Source organism: Trichosurus vulpecula, chromosome 2, assembly GCF_011100635.1.
Source record: "Trichosurus vulpecula isolate mTriVul1 chromosome 2, mTriVul1.pri, whole genome shotgun sequence".
NCBI classification, from domain to species: Eukaryota; Metazoa; Chordata; class Mammalia; order Diprotodontia; family Phalangeridae; genus Trichosurus; species Trichosurus vulpecula.
Window position 1 is genome coordinate 376,602,519 of NC_050574.1, and position 17,820 is coordinate 376,620,338.

At 42.9% G+C, this 17,820-nt stretch overlaps 3 protein-coding genes across 5 annotated transcripts; all 3 read right to left on the bottom strand.

The window, feature by feature from the left end:
• Window positions 1-2,804: 2,804 nt before the first annotated feature.
• On the bottom strand, window positions 2,805-3,032 carry LOC118835575 (keratin-associated protein 19-3-like). 2 transcript variants are annotated; one of them, XM_036742775.1, is made up of 2 exons: window positions 2,939-3,032; window positions 2,805-2,884 (listed from the first exon to the last, which is right to left on the bottom strand). In XM_036742775.1, the coding sequence occupies exons 1-2, from the start codon at window positions 3,030-3,032 to the stop codon at window positions 2,805-2,807; spliced, it is 174 nt and encodes a 57-aa protein (XP_036598670.1). The 2 variants fall into 2 exon arrangements, with proteins under 2 accessions (XP_036598670.1, XP_036598669.1); XM_036742774.1 differs by having other exon boundaries at window positions 2,805-3,032.
• A 7,031-nt stretch (window positions 3,033-10,063) lies between these two features.
• LOC118837207 (keratin-associated protein 19-5-like) lies at window positions 10,064-13,240 on the bottom strand. Its single transcript, XM_036744144.1, has 2 exons — window positions 13,065-13,240; window positions 10,064-10,202 (listed from the first exon to the last, which is right to left on the bottom strand). The coding sequence occupies exons 1-2, from the start codon at window positions 13,238-13,240 to the stop codon at window positions 10,064-10,066; spliced, it is 315 nt and encodes a 104-aa protein (XP_036600039.1).
• Window positions 13,241-17,559: 4,319 nt separating this feature from the next.
• LOC118835701 (keratin-associated protein 19-7-like) lies at window positions 17,560-17,820 on the bottom strand. 2 transcript variants are annotated; one of them, XM_036742943.1, is made up of 2 exons: window positions 17,721-17,820; window positions 17,560-17,639 (listed from the first exon to the last, which is right to left on the bottom strand). In XM_036742943.1, exons 1-2 carry the CDS (start codon window positions 17,818-17,820, stop codon window positions 17,560-17,562), a joined length of 180 nt encoding a protein of 59 aa, XP_036598838.1. The 2 variants fall into 2 exon arrangements, with proteins under 2 accessions (XP_036598838.1, XP_036598836.1); XM_036742941.1 differs by having other exon boundaries at window positions 17,560-17,820.

Sequence of the window (17,820 nt, forward strand, 5' to 3'; positions counted from 1 at the left end):
TGGGGAGTGGGGAGAGGAGGGCTGGAAGAAGAGAATATGGAATTCAAAATCTTCAAAGACATGAATGTTGAAAACTATCTTTACATGTAATTGGAAAAAAATAAATTTCTATTTAAAAGGAAGAAAAAGAGAGCTTAGAGGAGAGGAAAGGAAGAAGAGGGAGACTTAGAATTCATCCTATAAGCATTAGATGACAAGATAATTGACCAGCTCATGCCACTGGAAATGAATGATCAGGCCAGAAGCACAGTGTCAAACCTATGCAGGAGTACTAATTAGACAGTGTTTTCAAGAGCCCAAGGGAGATCAAGAATGAAGACTCAGAAGAGGCTATTAGTTTTGGTCATGAAGAAATCACTGAACACTTTGGAGACAGTTTCTCTTGAACATTAATATTAGGAACCAGATAGCTAGGACTTTCAAAGGCAGTGAGAGAAGATCTGGCAGGGACCCTGAGATGGCTCCATTGTTTACAGTACAGCATTGGACTTTTTAAAGGTTGGAAGTACTGAGAAGTGCTGACAATATTAGTTTGGGTGGGATGAAGCATTCTGGGCATAGGTAGACAGCCATAGAGAACAACAAGTTCAGGTGAAATGCTCCTCTGAGACCTGAGATGGGGCAATGAGTGTCAGAGAGAAAGTAACTGAGCCCATGGCAAATTTTGCTAACTGAGAGAGTGTAGTGGAGAGTAGAGAAGGCATATTGTAGTTCTCTGGTTGTGGAGCCAGACTTCAACCAATAAGGAGAAAAGTGAGGTCAAAGAGGTCTTCACAGCAATAATCTTTGCATCTCTCCTTCCAGCTTCTAAATCTCTCACAGCTGTACTCTAAAGGATAAGGAAACCCAATATGATGTCATAGGACAGCCAGACATCCTACTGTGACTGAGATTGCATTACATAGTAATGGGACTAGGGACTAGGATTCAGGCAAATGGAGGTCATGGCCCATTTCTAACCTGCACTACTCAGTGCATGGCCAGTTTTGGCTGATCTGTAGAGTGTCTAGAGGAGACCAGACCAGTTGGAAACAGGACCTCCTGCTCAGGTCCTATCAGACTCACTTGAAGGAAGTAGGATTCTTGAGGTTAGACATTCAGGGGATTGTGCCAGATCTCTTAAGTTTTTTTTTTTAATGACCACCATGATGTACAGGTACTAGATATTTCTATTTATTCCTAGTTTGCGGAATTTGGATCCAGATACTTTAATACTGATTTTCAACTTTGTTGTAGAGAATAAAATTCTTTTTTTCTCTGGGAAAGCTGTCAAAGAGAAAAATCATCTTCCTGAAGAATCAGTTTCCATTGAAGTGACCTTCATAGGATGTCTCCAGGCAAAGGATTAATGAATCCTTGGAGATATGTTTGGGAAGAACTGAATGGATTGAGTCTCCTGAGGGTATTTCCATCAAAAAGCCAGTGAATCCACAGAAACATGCATGCATTTTTGTGAAAAGAGAACTAGGACTAGGAGTGACAAAAACAGTGATAGACATTCATTTTAAGATAAACTGCAGGAGGTATATGATGCATTGGTAGTAGGACTTGTGTTTCCTCCACTGCCTGAATCAATAAACATTTCAACAGATAAAAATTGATTGATTTTAACTATTTGCTTGTAGAGTACAAAGGTCTAATTTTCTTCCCAAGGACCCATCTCAGGGACATGATTTCAGTGGCTAGAGGTCCAAAGCCAAGCTGTGGAGCAGTAAAGCAGATACTCTTTTTCCCTGGGAGTTTGAGTTCAGGTGTTTGAGGTGTTTGAAAGACAGTCTTTAAAAATAAGTCCATTTCCCCCCCTCAGCTTGAGGCCCTTCGAATGTTGTGAGTTGAACTGGCTGTGTAGTTTGCTGGAGGAGATGGGACCCATCAGAAGGACATGATTCCATGACAACCTTTAGGCTTAGTATTTGACTTTCTTCTGTAGATTTTATGGTGCGGTATTCATTTGTTCAGTGCTCCAAAACTTCAAATTGGTGGGTGATGACAAAATGGTGGAAGACAACTAGAAATTATTGGGCCAAATCCACACCTTTTCAGTTATCAGGGACCACTTGGATCTAGAAGTGATGGACCATGAGCATGAGGCAATGAATACGTGAAACTTTGAGAAAACTTGAGCATAAAAAAAACCTGTCAATATGCACACAGAATGTGGTAGAAGAGCCATGGCTTATAAAAAAATACCTTGCCATGGGGTCCTGGATATTATGAAGTACTAAATTTAGGTACTGCAGAAGTAAAATTTAAGAAAGGAAATTAACAAAGAAATAAATTTCTTTAACAGAAATCTGGAGAGGTATCATTTCATTACAAAAGATGAATTGGAGATTATCTTCTGCAGTGGCACACAACTATAGGTCAAGATTGAAAATCTCATCATATTGTGAGGACGAAACCCAAATACAAGGACTTCAAAGAAGAGAGGTGAAAACAAGTTTTCTAAAATAGTCAAACAAGTTTATTAGAAAACCATAACAGACACCTCCGTCGTGGTATATCAGAGCTGAGCAAACTTGCTGGAAATGGAGGGGGGGAGGTGTGGAACAGGGGATGGACGGTGTGTCCCTCATGACAGGTGAGATTCTGCATCATTTCCCAGAAGGACTGGTCCTGCTTCTTCTCAGTCCCTGCCACTTCCCTGCCATCTGTGCTTCATAGGGATTCTAAGATGCCTTTGCGGTATTTCTTCTTTGCCACCCAGGTGTAGGAGCAGATGGAATGTGATGCCCTTATATCATGGAATTACCTCAAGCAGAGTTGGACAAGGAATTCATGACACTGCAGGAGCAGGTGGCTTTTCAGTAGAAGCCAGAGGAATAATACCTTCCATAGTAAGATGGACGGTAGCAGCCATAACCATAACCACCACAGCCCAGGCCTCCATAGCCATAGCCACCATAGCCCAGGCCTCCATAGCCCAAGCCGCCAAAGCCATAGCCTAGGCCACGGAAACTGCCGCATCCACAGCCATAACCAGAGCCATAGCCATAGCCCAGACCCCCATAGTAGCTGCCGTAGTAGCTCATGGTGTCAGGATTCAATGGATTTGGATGGAGGTCAGGGTTAGTTTGTATGAGAGTGTATAGCACCATCTGCATTGGGGCCTTTTATACACTTCCAGCAGGAGGTGTGGCAGCTTCATTCCAGAATTGCATCAGTCCCATTAATGAACTTGTAGGAATAAAATCACATTCGTGTCACTGTTGCCTGTGCAGAAATTTTCCAGCTCGTTTTTTATTGATTTGCTGTTTCTCTATGAAGGCTCTAACAAGGGTCTCATGCCTGTCATGGGAAATGATTATAATGTTACCAAAGCCTTTGTGGTTAATATGGCTGCTACTCTACACAGTCTTCATGGCAGCCCTCCCCTGGGGCCATTGTGACATTGTTCTTGTTTCACAGTGTCATGGCCTGACCTTCTGATTCTCTAGGCATACTTTTGAATTCTGTTTCTTTTGGTTAGTGCTGTTTGAGAATGAAGTGATACCAAGTGAGATAGTTGAGATAATTGTGGGGGAAAATGGATGGAATGATTGAATCAAAAAAGCATTCTAAAAGCACTGACTGTCTCCCAGTGGTTACCAGCCATTGTCCTCAGGGCTAGGGATACAAAGAAATGTCAGCAGAGTCCCTGTCCTCAGGCAGCTCTAAAGTTCTAAGGACAGTGAAAGCATGAAAACAACAAGGCACCTGCCACCAAGATGGGGAGTTGATGGGAGAAGACCTCAGAGGCAAAGGCACAAGCTCCTGGGACAAGGGGATAAAGCTACTTGCCATAGATGGGATTAGACCTGAGACTCTTTTCGACCAGGGAAAGTCGGAGGTAACAGGAGGAGAGAGGAGAGGATTCTTGGCAGGGTAGTAGACAGCCAGCCAGTGCAAAGTCAAGTAGAAGAGACATGAAGTGCATTGTCTGAGCTAAAGCAGGTAGGCTACATGGGGCAGGATCATCAAGTGTGGGGCGGAGAATTAAGTGTACTGAGAACTATAAATGTTGGAAAGGGTCAGCTGACAAAGAAGGTGAAATGCCATATAGAGGGTTTCTACTTAAGCCGGTACAAAGAAGGAAGGTACTGGAGTTTAACAGATTATTGGTGCAGTGATTTGGGATTTGGGGTAGTTAAAGTGGGAAAAGTGTCAGAAAAATGTTTTAGGATAATTCCTTGATCAGGTGATCAGAGGATGGATCTGGGTGGGAAGAAAACTGAGGCAGGGAGATCAATCAAAAGACCCTGCAGAGAGGGTAGTAAAGTATGATCTAATGTGGGGACTGTATGAGTAGAAGTGTTTGGATTCCAGAGACTTTGGGAAGACAGAAAGGAGAAGTTTTGCTCACTGACTGGATAAGTGTGATGATATTGAAGGGTCAAGGCCTTCCCTGAGTCTGTGGACATGTTTTCCTGACTTGATGGCAGTTCACTTGAAGGCTATAGAGGAGTTTTGAGTAGATAGGTTGCTTTTGAAGAGTCAGGATGAAGAGATCTGTTGTAGAGTTGGGTTTTTTGAGATGTGTAGAGGACATGAAGTTGAAATTGTCCATTCAGTTGTGATGTGGGCCTGGAGCTCAGGAGAGATTTTTGCCTCTATTTGGAGATGTGGCAGTGAGTGGGGTGTGAGTGGAGGTGGAGAGAGAGAGACACACACACACACACACACACAGAGAAAGAGAGAGAGAGAGAGAGAGAGAGAGAGAGAGAGAGAGAGAGAGAGAGACATACAGAGAGACAGAGAGACAGAGACAGAAAGAGAGAGAGAGACAGACAGAGGGACAGAGAGAGACAGAGACAGAGACAGAGAGGCAGAGACAGGGAGAGAGACAGAGAGAGAGACAGAGAGAGACAGAGACAGAGTGACAGAGAGACAGAGGGAGAAAAAGATAGAGACACAGAGAGAGAGGTACCCTGTAGCCTTGAAAGCTTAGGAAGGTCTACTCTCTTCACCACGTGAAAGAGCTTATTGGAGAGGAAAGAGAGATGTTAGGGTCAGGAACCTGATTTCTAGGATTTTCAAAGTCAGTGAAAAGAGTGAAGGGAAGGGCTCTGAGTAGGCTCCATTGATTGCAGTACAATGGGACTTATTAAATGTGGAAGTACTGGGAAGCACTGATGGTAGTTCAAATTTGAGTAGGTTCATGCATTTTGGGCATAGGTAGACAGCCAGCTGGGCAAGTGAGTTCAGGTGAAATGCTGTTCTGGAATTTGAGATGTAGTAGTGAGTGTCAAAGAGAAAGCAACTGAGCCCATGGCAAATGAGGATGTTACTAACTGAGACAATGTAGTGGTGAGAAGAGAAGTCAGGCTGGTTGTGGAGCGTCTCAGAAAGACTTTAAGTGATCATGTTAAAAATGAGGTCAAAGTGGTTGGGACAGCAAAAGACATCGCATCTCCCTTCCATGTCCTAAGTCTCTCACAATTTCACTTTAAAGGATAAGTAATCTTAATAGGATGCTATATGATGGCCAGACTTTCCACTGTGACCTTGAGATTAAATGAAGAGGAGCATAAGAAAGTAGGTTTCAGGAAAATAGAGATTATGGCCCAACTATAACACGTACTGCTCAGTGCATGACTGGTCTTTAGCCGAGCTGCAGACCATCTACAGGATTACAGCCCATTTGGAAGAAGGGCCTCCATCTCAGGGCTTATGACACTCCTTTGAAGATCCTGGGACTCTTGGGCTTGGAGGACACTCAGGGGATTGTACCAGCTCTTTTGAAGTTTTTTTAAGTGGCTACCATGAAGTACAGCTACTAGATAATTTTAATTGTTTCCGTGTGGGAGAAGTTGGATTGATAGATGGTATTTTCCCTCATAAATTTATTTTCAACTTTCCCACAGAGAGTGAATTATTCTTTTTCCTACTGAGAGCTGTGAAATAGAGAAATCACCCTCTCCTTGAAGGATTAGTTTCTACTGAAAAGCCTTTCATAGGATGTCTTCCAGCATAGGATTGATGAATCATTTGGAAATATGTTTTGGGAGGAATTAAATGGAATGAGCCTAATGAAGACATTTCCCTTGAAAAGCCATTGGATCCACAGAAACACACACGCTTTTTGTGAATGGAGAATAAGGGCTAGAAGCAATATACATAGTCATTCATTTTAAGATAAATCGCAGGACATATACAATGTGTTGATAGTAGCAATTATAGTGTTCCCTCCACTTCCTGAAACACTAGTTCAATCAGTAGTGTTTCAATCAGTAAACTTGTATTAAGTTCCTACTATGTGCCAGGTAGAATGCTAAGCTCAGGCTTTCTTCCCAATGACCTACCTCTAGGATGTGATTTTGGGGACCAAAAGTCCAAAGCCAGTCTGTGGAGCAGCAAAGCTGATGTTCTCTTTTTCTGGAAGTTTGAAATGACCAGTGAGTTCAGGTGATTGAGAGACATTTTTAAAAAAAATTAGTCTTTTTTCCTCATCGATGGAAGGGCCTCAGCCCAAGGGCAGTGTTGTGAGGTAGACTGGCTGTGCAGTTGGCAGGAGGAGATAGGACCCATCAGAAGGGCATGGTTTCATCACAACCTTCAGGTTTGATATATAGCTCTCTTCTGTAGACTTTGTGGTGTTCCATTTACTTATATAATTCTCCATAACTTCAAAATGGTGAGTGAATACAAAGTGGTGGAAGACAAGTAGACAAGTAATGGTCTAATCCACATTCTGAGAGTCATCAGGGACAACTTGGATCTGGAAGTGACGAACTGTGAGTATGAGATGGTGAACGTGTGAATCTTTGAGAAACCTTGAACATAAAATCCCTATCATGGCACACAATATGAAGAGAGGTGTCATGGGTTATAGAGAGAAATGCCTTGCCATTGGTACAGTTGGAGCCTAGATATTATGAAGTGCTAAAACTTTTTGAACAGTATTCAAAATGGAGAGCTATCACTTCATTGCAAAAGAAGAACTGGAGAATAAATCTGCAATGATGTAGATGAGTCGGTCAAAATCGAACATCTCTTCATAGTATGAGTGAACACAAACCTAAGTCCAGTGAGATCAAGGAAGAGAAGGGAAAACAGTTTTGCTAAGGTAGTGAAAGAAGTTTATTAGAATGTCTTAACAGACACTTCATCTGGGTTAAATCGGAGCTGAGCAAAACTTGCTGGAAATGAGTTGCTGTTGGGAGAGTCTCCCTCATAAAAGGAGAGATGTTGCATCATTTCCCAGAGGAATAGTCATGTTGCTTATTGTTCCATGCCACTTGGCTGCCCTGGGTGCTCCACAGGGATTCCAAGACCTTCTTATGGTAACTCCCCTATTCCACCCAGCCATATAAGCTGATGAAATTTGATGCTTTTACAAAGCCAAGGAATTAGCCCACAGCATGATGGGAACAAGGATTCTGTGACAGCCGTGGAGACAGCAGTTTTTAGTTTTATCCATAGGGATAAAACCTTCCATGGAAAGATGGGTGGCATCAGCAATAGCCATAACCACCACAGCCTAGGCTTCCATAGCCACAGCCACCAAAGGCCCTGGGAACTGCCACATCTACAGCCATAACCAGAGCCATAACCATAGCCCGGGCCCCCATAGTAGCTCATCATGTCAGGATTAATTTAGTTGGATGGATGTCAAGGGTAGGTTATGTGAGTGTATATAGTATTATATGCCCAGGGACTTTTAGACACGTCCAGCAGGAGACCTGGTAGATTCTCAGCAGAAATACATATTTCGAATTAATAAACTTGTCAGGGAAACATCACATTCTTTTCATTTTTGTTCCTTAAGAACAATTCATCCAGCTCGTTAAGGGTGTTTTTCACCATTTGCTATTTCTCTGAGAAGGCTCTGCCATGATTTGTTCCTATAACGAGAAGTGACTATAGTGTTGTCAAAGCCTATATAGTTTATCGTACTGATGCCCTACCCAGGCTTCATAACAACCATCTCTTAGGTGGCACTGTACCCTGACCTTCTGACTCTTTAGGTAGGGCAGTTGAATCCTGTCTCTTTTAATCAATGCTATTTGAGACCAAATTAACAGAATCCCACAAGTTTCAGATTGGAATTGAGATGATGGTTAAGCACCAATGTATGGAACTGGTCAAAGTGGTTTGGGCAGCAATAGGTGTCATATCTCCCTTCCAGCTTCTAAATCTCCCACAACTGCACTCTAAAGGATAAGGAAGCCCAACTGGATGTCATGTGACAGCCAGACATCTCACTGAGATCTTGAGATTTCATGAAGAGGAGCATAAGGCACTAGAATTCAGAAAAATGGGGGTGATGGCCCATCTGTAACCTGCACTACTCAGAGCATGGCTGGTTTTTGGCCAAGCTGTAGAATCTAGAGGAGACCAGACCAGTTGGAAGAAGGCCCTCCAGCTCAGGGCCTATGAGACTCATTTGAAGGAACTGGGACTTTTGGGCTTAGAGAACACTCAGGGGATTGTGCCAGCTCTCCTAAGGTTTTTTAAATGGCCATCATGTAATATATGTATTAGATGTATTTAGTTTGGTCCCAGGTTGGAGAACTTGGATCCAGAGATGGTCTTTTACCCCTATAAACTGATTTTAAACTTTGCTAAAGAGAATGAAATATACTTTTCCCTCTGAGAGCTGTCAAAGAGAGAATTGATATTCTTCCTGAAGAATTAGTTTCCACTGAAATGATCTTCATTGGATGTTTCCTGGCAAAGGATTGATGAATCATCTGAGAGGAACTGAATGGAGTGAGTCTACTGAGGGCATTTCTGTTAAAAAGTCATTGAATTCTTAGGAATATACATGCTTTTTCTGAATGTAGAATGTCTAGGAGTAATGCTTTATTTTCCTGGGAATTTGAGTTGATTAGAGAGTTCAGGTTTTGGGGTGATTTGTAGGATACTTTTGTAACAATGAGTCCACTTCCACAATGGAAGAGTGGGCCTCAGCTCGAGGTAAGTGTTGTGTGTTGGGCAGGGTGTGTAGGTTGCTCGAGAAGCAGGGACCCACTTGGAGGATAAGATTCCATGACAACATTCGGACCTGATAATTGACTCCCTTATGTAATTTTTGTAGTGTATCATTCACTTTTGCCTTCCTCCAAAACTTCAGATTGGTTGATAATAACAAAGCAGCAGAAGAAAGCTATAGAAGGGATAGGCTAAGCCAGATTCTGACAGTCATCTTTGATCTGGAGGTGATAAAGCATGAGCATGAGACAACGAATATGCGAATCTTCAAGACACCCTGAGGATAAAAGCCCTTTCAATGTGTGTTCAAAATATGGGAAAAGGGCCACAGTTTATAGGGACAAGTTCCATGACTTTAGTAAAATGGAGCCAGGGCTAAAGTATTAAAATTTAAATATTGTAGAACTCAAATTTTGCAGGGCAACTAGGTGGTACAGTGGATAGAGTGCTGAGCCAGGAGTCAGGAAGCCTCATCTTTCTGAGTTGAAATCTGGTCTCAGACACTAACTAGTCTGCGTGACCTTAGGCAAGTCACTTAACCCTGTTTGCCTCCATTCCTCATCTGTAAAATGATCTATAAAAGGAAATGGCAAATCATTCCAGTATCTTTTCCAAGAAAACCCCAAATAAGGTTATAGAAAATTGGATATGCCTGAAACAACTGAAGAACAACAACCAAAGAATTCTCATTTTAGAAAGACATTTAATAAGGAAATGATATTTATTTTTTAGCAGCAATCTCTTCACTATATGAGACTGAAACTCAAGTATGGGGACTTCAAGGAGGAGAGGTGAAAACAGTTTTGTTAAGCCAAAGAAACAAGTTTATTATAAAGTTGTAACAGACAGCCCAGCCTTAGTGTATCAGAGCTAAGCAAACTTGCTGGAAATGAGCTGTTGTTGGGGGAATCTCCCTTGTGACAGATGAAATTCTGCATCATTCCCCAGAAGGATGGGTCCTGCTGCTTCTCAATCCCTGCCATTTCCCTGCCCCAAGTGCTTCATAGGGATTCCAAGGCACTTTTGTGGCATCTCTCCCATGCCACCCAGCCATAGAGGCAGGTGTAATGTGATGTCCTTATAGTGCCATGAAATTATGAAAAGCTGGGTTGGACAAGGATTCCAAGACAGCCAAAGAGCAAGTGGTTTTTCAGTAGAAGCCATAGGAAGAATACCTTCCGTAGCAAGATGGGCGGCAGCAGCCATAGCCCAGGCCTCCATAACCATAGCCATCATAGCCCAGGCCTCCATAGCCATAGCCACCAAAGCCATAGCCTAGGCCACGGAAGCTGCCACATCCACAGCCATAACCAGAGCCATAGCCATAGCCCAGGCCCTTATAGTAGCTCATGATGTCAGGATTCACAGATTTGGATGGATGTCAGGGTTTAGTTTATATGAGTGTGTACGGCACCGTCTGCACAGGGACGTTTATACACTTCTAGCAGGAGGTGTGGCAGACCTATTTCTGAATTGCGTAATTCTCATTAACCAAATTAGTAGGGCAAAATCACGTCATCGTTGTTCGTTTCTTGAGAACAATTCCTCCAGCTCATTAAGAGTGTTTCCTCTTGATTTGCTTTTTCTTTGAGAAGGCTCTGCTAGGATCTCATTCTTATAATAAAAAATGATTATAGTGCTGCCAAAGCCTATGTGGTTAATGTGGCTTGTGCCCTACCCAAACTTACATGGGATCCCTCTCCCAGATGTCACTGTCCTCCTTTCATTACACTGTCAGCGTGGTCTTCTGGTTCTTTAGACAGGCTGTGGAATCCTGTCTCTTTTAATAAGTGCTTCTTGACACTCAAGTGACAGAACAGTTCATGAGAATTTCATATTGGAGTTGAATTGGTGGTGGGGCACAACTGTATGGAATATAGGTCAGTGAATCAATTATTCCAAAAGCACCTGAAGAACAAACCACATTCCCAGTGTTTGCACTGTGCTAGCTCCTATACTCCACACTGGGAATACAAAGACAGGTCAACAGAGTCCCTGTCCTCTGAACAGGATTCTAAGGCTAATGGGAACATGAAAACACCAGGGCACCTGCCACAAACATGGAGAATTGATGGAAGATCACAGAAGCAGAGGCACAAGCCACTGGGGATAAGGGTAAGGCAAAATGGCACAGCTGGGACTAGAGCTGAGACTCTACTGGACCGGGGAAAGTCAGAGGGGAGGGGAAGAAAGAGGAGAGAATTCTGGGCAGGTTCAACAGCCAGTGAGTGCAAAAGAAAGCTGAAAATACATGCACTGCTCAGTGTATGGCTGATCTTTGGCTGAACTGGAGAGTATCCAATGAGTTCCAGACCAGGTCTCCAGTTTAGGCCCTAGGACAATCGTTTGAAGGAACTGGGAGTCTTGAGCTTAGAGGCCACTGAGGGAGTAGTGGTAGCTCTCTTAAGCTGTTTTAAATGCCACTATGTGGTACAGGTACTAGATATATTGTGTTTGTTCTCAGGTGGGAGAACAGGGATCCAGAGTTGCCATTTTCCCCTCATAAACTAATTTTCAACTTTCCTGAAGAGAAGGAAATATTACTCCAATGAGAGTGTCCAAGAGAGAAATCATTTTCTTTCTGAAGCATTAATTTTTACTGAAGTGACCTCCATAGAGTGTCTCCCAGCAAAAGACTGGCAAATCATTTGGAAATGTGTTTTGAGAAGTGAATGAAATGATGCTGCTAAGGGCATTTCTGTCAAGAAGCTAATGTATCCATAGAAACAAATAGGTTTTTTGTGAATGGAGAATAATGACTTGGAATAATATATAGTAATAGAAATTCATTTTATTTTATTTTTTCATTTAATTTAGAAATTCATTATAAACTAAAAAAACAGTAAGAGGGATGAGATCTGTTGGTAGTGGCACTTGTACTGTTTTCTCCACTGTCTGAAACACAAGCTCAATCAATAAACATTTATTAAGCACCTACTATGTGCCAGGTAGAGTGCTGAGCTTTGGCTTTCTTTCCAAGAACCCCTCTGAGCAGCAGGATTACAAGGGACATGTTGGTTTATGGAGATGAGGAACCCAAAGGCCCCAAGGCCTGTTGTGGAGCAGCAAAGTAGATGGTTTCTCTACCCAGGAGTTGATTTGCTTAGAGAGTTCAGGTGTTTGATTTGTAAGACACCCATGCAGCAATCAGTCTACTTCCCCTGTAGAAAGATCGGCCTCAGTTCAAAGGCAGTGTTGTGAGTTGGATCGACCATACGGGTGACTGGAGAAGATGACAAAACGTCAAAGGGAAAACTTCCATGATGCTGACTTGGTGTATGACTTCCTTCTGTAGTTTTTGTATTTTACCATTGACGTGCTGTGCTACAAAACTTAAAATTGCTTGATGATAACAAAATAGTGAAGACAAGTGAACAAGGGATAGGCTAAATTTTAGCAGTCATTAGGAACACTTTGGATCTGGAGGTCATAGACCATGAATGTGATGCCCTGAACATATGAATCTTTTTGAAACCTTAAAGATGAAACCTCGCTCTGTGTGCACCAAGAACATTGGAGAAAGGAAACAGCTTATAAGTTGGGGGCTGAACATTATGGAGTACTAAAATTCAAGCCCTACAGAAATTAAATTTTAGAAAGACATATAACAAGAAAATACTATATTTTTTTTTCAGTAGAAATCTAGAATAGTATCTCTTTACTGTGAAAGATGAATTGGAAAATAAATCTTCTGCAATGACGTACAAGAACAGGTCAAAATTGAAAATCTCTTCATAATGTGAGGCTGAAACCCAAGCACAGTGAGGTCAAGAAACAGACATGAAAACAGTTTTGCTTTCAGTGAAAGAAGTTTATTAGAACATTGTAACAGGCATCTCAGCTGTGGCATGTAAGATTTGGGCAAACTTTCTGGAAATGAGTTGCTGTTGAAAGAGTCGCCATCATGACATGTGAGATTCTGCATCATTTCCCAGAAGGATGAGTCCTGCTGCTTCTCAGTCCCTGCCACTTCATTGCTCGAGTGCTCCACTAGGGAGAGCAAGTCCCTCTTGTGGCAGCTTTCCTGTGCCATCCAGCAGTAGAGGCAGATACAATTAGGTCCTTCATGCTGTGTTATTAGCTCTAAAACCAAGGATTCCCTGACAGCTCAGAAGGAAGTGATTTTTCAATAGAAGCCATAGGAATAATACCTTCCATAGTAAGATGGGCGGTAGAAGCCATAGCCGTAGCCACCATAGCCCAGGCCTCCATAGCCCAAGCCACCAAAGCCATAGCCCAGGCCACGGAAGCAGCCACATCCACAGCCATAACCAGAGCTATAGCCATAGCCCAGGCCCCCATAATAGATGCCCTTACTGTATCTCATTTTGTCAGGATTCACAGATTTGGATTGATATCAGTGAGAGGTCATGAGTGTGTATGGCACCATCTGCTTGGGGACTTTTACATGTATCTGGAGCTGAAGGTGTGGCAGAACCATTTTATTTATTTATTTTTTGTTTTTTTTTTTGGGGGGGGGCAGGGCAATTGGGGTTAAGTGACTTGCCCAAGGTCACACAGCTAGTACATGTGTCAAGTGTCTGAGGCCAGATTTGAACTCAGGTCCTCCTGACTCCAGGGCCTGTGCTCTACTCACTGCGCCACCTAACTGCCCCAGAACCATTTTAGAATTGCATAACTCGCATTTGTGAAATTGCAAAGGCAACATCACATTCTTTTCATTTTTTGTTCCATAAAAACAATGACTCTAGCTTATTAAGGGTATTTTCTCTCAATTTATTGTTTTTCTGAGAAGGCTCTGCCAGGATCTCATTCTTGTAATGAGAAGTGATTATAGTGTTGCCAAAGCCTATGTAGTTAATTTGGCTGATGCCCAACTCAGGCTTCATGGCAGCTCTCAGGTGGCACTGTCTTCCTTCCATTAGGCTTGCCAGCCAAGTCTTCTGATTCTTGAGACAGGCTACAAAATTCTGTCTCTTTTAATTAGTGCTTCTTGAGACTCAAGTGACAGAATCACACTAGTTTCAGGTTGGAGTTGAGGTAGTCTTGTGGTAAAACTGTATGGCATAGCTCAATCAGTCAACCATGCCGAAATCAATCCATGCACAAACAAGTTCTCCAGTGTTTACACTGTGCCAGCCATTGTGCTCAGAACTAGATACAAAAAAAGTCAACAGAGTTCTTTTCCTCAGGCTGCTCTAAAGTTCTAAGGCCAGTGAGAATATGAAAACAGCAAGGCACCTGTGACAAACACGGAGAGTTGTAGGGAGAGTATCTCAGAGGCAAAGGCACAAGCTATTGGGGGAAATTTGGAACAGCTGGGATTAAAGCTGAGATTCTATTGGACCAGGGAAAGTCAGATGGGAGGGGTAGAAAGAAAAGAGGATTCCAGGCAGGTTGGACAGCCAACTAGTGCAAAGGCAAACAGAAGAAACATGGATTGTATTGTTCTAGCTAGAGACATGAAATACGGTGAGGATAATAAAGTGTGTGAAGCCTAGAAAAGTAGGAAGGGGCCAGTTCACGAAGAGAGAGAAATGCCCAGAAGAAAGTATCTATTTAAGTCAGCATAGAAAAGGAAGCAACTGGAAGCTATAAGATAATTGGTGCCCTGCTGGCCATGTACGGGTGAGAGGAGTAGAGGAATTAGAAGAAAGCTTTAGGAAAATGCCTTGGGCAGCTGAGTGGAGAAGGAAGAAAATTAAGGTAGGGAGGACAATGGAAGGCTCTTGTAGAAAGTTGTTGTGAGGGTCTGATTTAAGGTGGGTATTGTGTGAGTGGAGAGCAGTATTTGGATGCCAGAAATATTGTGAAAGTAGAAAAAACAATTTTTATCAATTGATCAGATAGGCATGATGATAGTGAGGGGCCAAGCCCTGAGGCTGTGAACCTAAATTCTTGGCTTCATATTTATGTTCTGGAAAGGAGTAGAAAAGTTGGGAATAGGTTGTTGTTGTTTATCCTTCCTTTCCCAATAGGACCAATGGCATCATTGGATGATATCTTGACTTGGGCATGAATTGGATTTAAGTGAGGCAGATTTTTAACAAAATCATCAGATTCACTCTCTCTCCCAGAGTCATCAAAGTCCAATGGCAAGACAAAAGTCAAGATGACTGGGAATGCAATGGATGACCTTGGCATCTTCGATGTCTGACCTCCACAGTGCTTGCGTCAGACACATTCATGGCTGTCGGAAAAAAAATTGTTCTTATCTGCCAATTCTGCTAAAGGAAATCTTTATGTGCTTTGGGTAGACATCTCCCTGTGGCTACCTTCAACCTAGTTTATCCCATCTCTAAGATGGTTTTACCTAGGTGCAGCTGCTCTAAATGATACTTATTGGAGCCACAGGTGATGGTTCAGTGATAGACACCATAGGTGGATGAACAGTGCTAAAAAGAGCTCAGCAAACCACCACACTAGAGGTGCTAGTCCTCCCTGAAAACCCCATATGTCTGTGGGAAGAGGTAGGGTATTTTTGAAGAGGCCAAATGAGATCTGTTCTAAACTTGGGGGCCTTAGATGTTTAAGGGATATGAACTTGGCATTTTCTAATCAGACAGTTCATGGTGTGGGATAGGAGCTCAGAAGAGAGCCAGGTCTGGGTCTAGAGATGAGGTAGTGAGTGGCAGAGAAAAGGTTCTTAAAGCCTTGAAACCTAAAGACGATCTACTCTTTCAACCCTGGAGGGAAACATAGTGGAAGGAAAAGAAAAGAGACACAACTTTCAGGTTAAGCCAGAGATAGTGGGCATGAGATGACACGGCAGTGGGTCAGCTAAGGTGACCAGGAAGGAATAGTTAAGACAGAAGAACAGTATCAAATAATCAGGAGCGCCAGCTGGTCAGTGGTGTCAAAAGCTAAAGGGAGGTCAAGAAGAATGAATATTCAGAGAACCTCACTCAGTACCTTGGAGAGCTCAGTTGTTTTTGAAGATGGGGTCAGGAAACCAAGTTCAGGTCTTTTAAAGATAGTGAAAAGACAGCAACCAGGGACCCTAAGTAGGCTCCAAATAGCCATGGACTTTTAAGATGTAGAATTCCTGATAATATGAGTTTAGGTATGATCCTGCATTCAGGGCATAATTAGACACCCCAGCTAGACACGTTAGTTCGGAGAAGATTTGGACTGGATCTAGATATGGGGTAGTGAGTGCCAGAAAGAAGGGAGCTGAGGCCATGGTATCTGAGGAGGTCACCAACTGACAGAATGTAGTGGAGAGAAGAGAAGGCAAGCTGTAGCTTTTTGGCTGTGGAAAATTTCAGAAAGACTTCAATTGGCCAGGAGAAAAATGAACCAAGGCATTTGGGGCAACAATAGGAGTCTCCTCTCTCCTCTCAGCTTCCAAACCTTTCAGAACTGCACTCTAAAGGAAAAACAACCCCAATAGGATGCCACATAGCCACCAGAAATCCCACTATGACCTTGAGATTGCATGAAGAGGGGCTTAAGGAACTAGCCCTCAAGAAAATGGAGGTGGTGGTCCATCTGTAACCTACTATGTGCCAGGTAGAGTGCTGTGCTCTGGCTTTCTCCCCAAGAACTCTGAGCAACAGGATTACAAGGGACATGCTGGTTTATGGAGATGAGGAATCCAAAGGCCCCAAGGCCTGTTGTGGAGCAGCAAAGCAGATGGTCTCTTTCCCCAGGAATTGAGTTGCTTAGAGAGTTCAGGTGTTTGATTTGCAGGACACCCATGCAGCAATGAGTCTACTTCCCCTGTAGAAATATGTTTGAGGGCGGTGTTGTGAGTTAGATTAACAGTGCAGGTGGCTGGAGGAGATGACAAACACCCAAAGGGAAAGTTTCCATGACAACTTTGAGACTTGGTGTATGGTTCCCTTCTGTAGTCTTTATGTTGTGCCATTGACTTGTGCTGTGCTATAAAACTTGAAATTGATGATAACAAAATAGTGAAGACAGGTTAACAAGGGATAGGCTAAATTCCGCAGTCATCAGGGACCCCTTGGATCTGGAGATCATCAACCATGAACATGAGGCCCTGAACATGTGAATCGTTTTTGAAACCTTGAAGATGAAAACCTTGTCCATGTGCACAGAGAAAGTGGGAGAAGGGAAATAGTTTATAGGTACAAAAGCCTTACCTTCAGTAAAGTGAAGGTGGGACATTATGAAGTACGAAAATTCAAGTACTGAAGAAATGAAATTTTAGAAAGACATTTTATAAGGAAATTTTTTTCAGTAGAAATCTGGAGATGTGTCCCTCCATTGCAAAAGATGAATTAGATAATAAATCTTTTCCAGCATAGGTCAAAATTGAAAATCTCTTCACAATGTGAGGCTGAAACCCAAGCACTTGGAAGTCAAGGAAGAGAGGTGAAAACAGTTTTGTTATGCCAGTAAAACAAGTTTATTAGAACATTGTAACATCAATGTCAGCCATGGTGAAATTGGAACAAACTTGTGAAAAATGAGCTGTTCTTGGGGGAGAGGTCTCCCTAATGACAGGTGAGATTCTGCATCATTTCCTAGAAGGACACGTCTTGCTGCTTCTCGGTCCCTGCCACTTCACGGCTCTTAGTTCTTCATATAAATTCCAAGGTTCTTTTCCATATTACCCAGCAATACAGGCAGATGGAAGGAGATGTCCTTACTGGGCTATGGAATTACTCCAATCAGGTTCAGCTAAGGATTCCATGACACTGTAGCAGCAGGTGTTTTTTAGTAGAAGCCAGAAGAATAATACCTTCCACAGCAAGATGGGCGGTAGCAGCCATAGCCGTAGCCACCATAGCCCAGGCCTCCATAGCCGTAACCTCCACAGCCCAGGCCTCCATAGCCGTAGCCACCATAGCCCAGGCCTCCATAGCCGTAGCCACCACAGCCATAGCCTAGGCCACGGAAGCTGCCACATCCACAGCCGTAACCAGAGCCGTAGCCATAGCCCAGGCCCCCATAACAGCTGCCCTTACTGTAGCTCAT

Bases quoted from the DNA above. Each gene is read 5' to 3' on its own strand.
- LOC118835701 (XM_036742941.1), bottom strand. From the start codon at position 17,820: ATGAGCTACAGTAAGGGCAGCTGTTATGGGGGCCTGGGCTATGGCTAC.
- LOC118835575 (XM_036742774.1), bottom strand. From the start codon at position 3,032: ATGAGCTACTACGGCAGCTACTATGGGGGTCTGGGCTATGGCTATGGC.
- LOC118837207 (XM_036744144.1), bottom strand. From the start codon at position 13,240: ATGAGATACAGTAAGGGCATCTATTATGGGGGCCTGGGCTATGGCTAT. The intron at 10,203-13,064 runs GTATTATTCCTA...TGGATGTGGCAG, and splicing joins CGCCCATCTTACTATGGAAG to CTTCCGTGGCCTAGGCTATG.